At 24.5% G+C, this 3,073-nt stretch overlaps 1 protein-coding gene across 1 annotated transcript in view; it reads right to left on the bottom strand.

Annotated features, from left to right (window-relative positions):
- Positions 1 to 680: 680 nt before the first annotated feature.
- LOC120069751 (kirola-like) overlaps positions 681 to 3,073 on the bottom strand; it is a 4,020-nt gene continuing 1,627 nt past the window's right edge. Inside the window, exon 2 of the mRNA XM_039021549.1 lies at positions 681 to 1,084. Coding sequence (XP_038877477.1) covers positions 804 to 1,084 — 281 coding nt within the window. The 3' untranslated portion in view covers positions 681 to 803. The remainder of the gene's footprint in view (positions 1,085 to 3,073) is intronic.

Raw genomic sequence — 3,073 nt, 5'->3', positions numbered from 1 at the left:
ATAAAATTACAGGATATTTCATAGAAGGAAAAAAAAAATAATCTGTAGGATCAATGTATTCTAAGACATTATGTGAGAGTATTCTTGAGACAACCAACAAAACAACTCTTACTGCAAAGACCAAACAACCTTGAATAAATATAGTCAAATTCCAAATCTATAAGTCTTTAAGCTTAACAAGTGGAGATATGAGTTTCAACCTCCAATTTCAAGGAAACGATTACATATCAATTAAGGTTGAGTTATACTCACATTAAAATATTGAGAATCTCACATTGGAAAGATGAGGATACCTCACTAAACTATATAAGATACATTGATTACTCCCTTCATTGTCAATTAATTTTGAGTTGGAACCCTTATTTCTTTAATATGGTATCAAAGCCTATGAAGCTCAAATAAGTATTCAATAAAAAAAAAAAATGGGATCAAACCTTAACAATCTTGAACTCAAGAACGATGGAAAAACTTCAAAATCTTTACCAAATACATGAATTAATTGACAATTGATTGTTTTGACAAGAAACGTGATGTTTATCGAATACCAAATTTTGCACACATGAGCTCTAATCCATTAGGTAATGAACCCATATAATTATATTTGAGAACATTGATACACACACATCGATAGATTTTCAATTACAAATATTACATATATAAGATACACACATTTCCCAAACTCCACAAACATTATATTCTTAATAATAGACATAACAAACACATATGATACACAATTTCTTATTTGTAATAACAAACCAAGTAGAAAGCATCCAAACTTTAGGTCACATTATTGTTTGGGGGTTTTAGTTCTTGGAAAAATAAGCATCAATGCCTTTGGAAATCTTGGCAAACAATCCCAAGTAGCTTTCTGGTGAAGGCACATTTTCATTTTCCTTTTCAAACTCAACCGTCCATTTTGCAAAGCTTCCTCCTACTTTGTTTAACCCTCCATTAATAACTTCAAGTTTTACGTTGAACACTTTGTAAATCTTTAGGACATCTCCTTCAACAATTTCATAGACTATACATTTCTTCACATCATCAACTACTCTCAGTAAACATTTTACTGTCAAAGATTGACCACCTGTAAACCATCATATTTCAAATTAATAAGACCCTCTCTTTATTTTCTCCAAATATAGAACAAAATATTAAGGGTACGTTTGAAAACGTTCTTATTTCCTATTTTCTTTTTGTGTTTCTCATTTTTTAAGAAACTAACCTGTTTGATAACTATTTCTGTTTCTTGTTCCTAAAATTTGAGAAACGTTCCTAAAAATAGGGCTAAAATTGAGGAACTAAAAAAGTAGTTTCCATTTCTTTTTTATATAATGTTGTTTATAAAGTTGATTAAAATACAAATCTGTTTAGTTGGTGAGGAAGCTTACCTAAAGTACTTTTTAACTTTCATGGTCTTGGAATCAAATCTTAGTGGAGACTTTTTTTTTTCTTATTTTTTTTATATTTCTTTTATAATTATTTCTTTCTTTTATTTGTATATATTATCTTTATTATTATTTTTACATCTATATGTTAATTCAATTTTGAATTTTTAAGTTTCAAATATTTAGATTTAGATATTATTTTAATTTTCAAATTTCAAGTTTTCAATAGAATTGTTTTCAAATATACGAAAATGAACCAAAATATTTATAGATATAGCACATTTAATTTTGGATTTTCAAATATGTAGATTTATATATTATTTTGATTTTCAAATTTCAAATTTTTAATAGGGTTATTTTCAAATATAAGAAAATGAACCAGAATATTTACAAATACACCAAAATTTTACTGTCTATCTGTAATAGATTACGATAGACTAGTATTTGTGTCTATTTGTGTCATGATAAATACAAATAGTAATCTATCGCAGATAGATTATGATATTTTGCTATTATTTGTAAATATTTTCAGCAATTTTGTTGTTTAAAATTATTTTCCTTTTCAATATGTATACATAAATATCTTTTGAATTTTAAATTTTAAATTCTTTATGTTTTTCTTAATATATATATGAATTTATATATATATTTTTAATTTTATTTCTTTATGTTTTTCTTACATATGAAAACCAATATATAAATTTTATTTACTAGATATTCATTTAGGTTCATTTTAATATTTTTATAATCACGACAATTACATAATAATATAATTGAATTAGATTTGAGTCTACATCATTTAAAATTTAAAACAAATGACTTGAGTGAAAAATAATATTGTAAATCAAATTTCAGAAACATATGAATGATAGAAACAATTGTATTATTGTTATTAATTTTACATCGGGACTTATGATATTTGATAATTATTTTTTATATTCTAATGCATGTTATACGTTTTTTATTTTATATAATTAGATTATATTTAAATTATATAAAATATGAAAAAAAATATAAAAGAGAAAATACAAGAAACGAGAAACAATAATAGTTATCAAATAAGTTTCTATTCTTATTTCTTATTTATTTTTTAAAAAAATAGGGAACATGAATAGTTATCAACCATATTCTTATTTTTTATTCTTAAAAAGGGGAAAACAAAAAAGAAAAAAACAGAGGACGGAAAACAGAAAACAGAAAATAAAAACATTACCAAAAGGACCTAAATGAAACATGTGTATAAGTAATAGTTGATGTGGGCATGTGTGTTGATTGAGATAAGAATTAGTGGAGAATATATTAGGTGAACTTGCAAGGACAAAACTTGTTCCTTCTCCAAAAGTTAAAAGAATAAAATGGACATGCTAAAAGTTGGAAAACAAAAATGGTAAACTTTTAAGAGCTTGGAGACTAATATGTATATTTTTAAAACTTAAAATCCCATTGGTTAACCATTTAAGTCCCGTAATTATTTTGTTTTTTGAAAAAAAAAAATTTAACCTATTTCATCGACATTTCTTACAATGATTTGTATCTTTTTTAAATACAATAGTTGAATTCTTAGCCAAATTTCAAAAACAAAAAGAACTTTTTGAAAGCTATTTCTTAATTCTCAAAATTTGACTTGGTTTTTTAAACCATTTGTGAAATATAGATAACAAAAAAAGAAATTTAGAGGTGAAAATAAT

The sequence above is a fragment of the Benincasa hispida genome, chromosome 1, assembly GCF_009727055.1.
Source record: "Benincasa hispida cultivar B227 chromosome 1, ASM972705v1, whole genome shotgun sequence".
NCBI lineage: Eukaryota > Viridiplantae > Streptophyta > Magnoliopsida > Cucurbitales > Cucurbitaceae > Benincasa > Benincasa hispida.
This window is presented reverse-complemented; position numbering and strand designations above follow the sequence as displayed.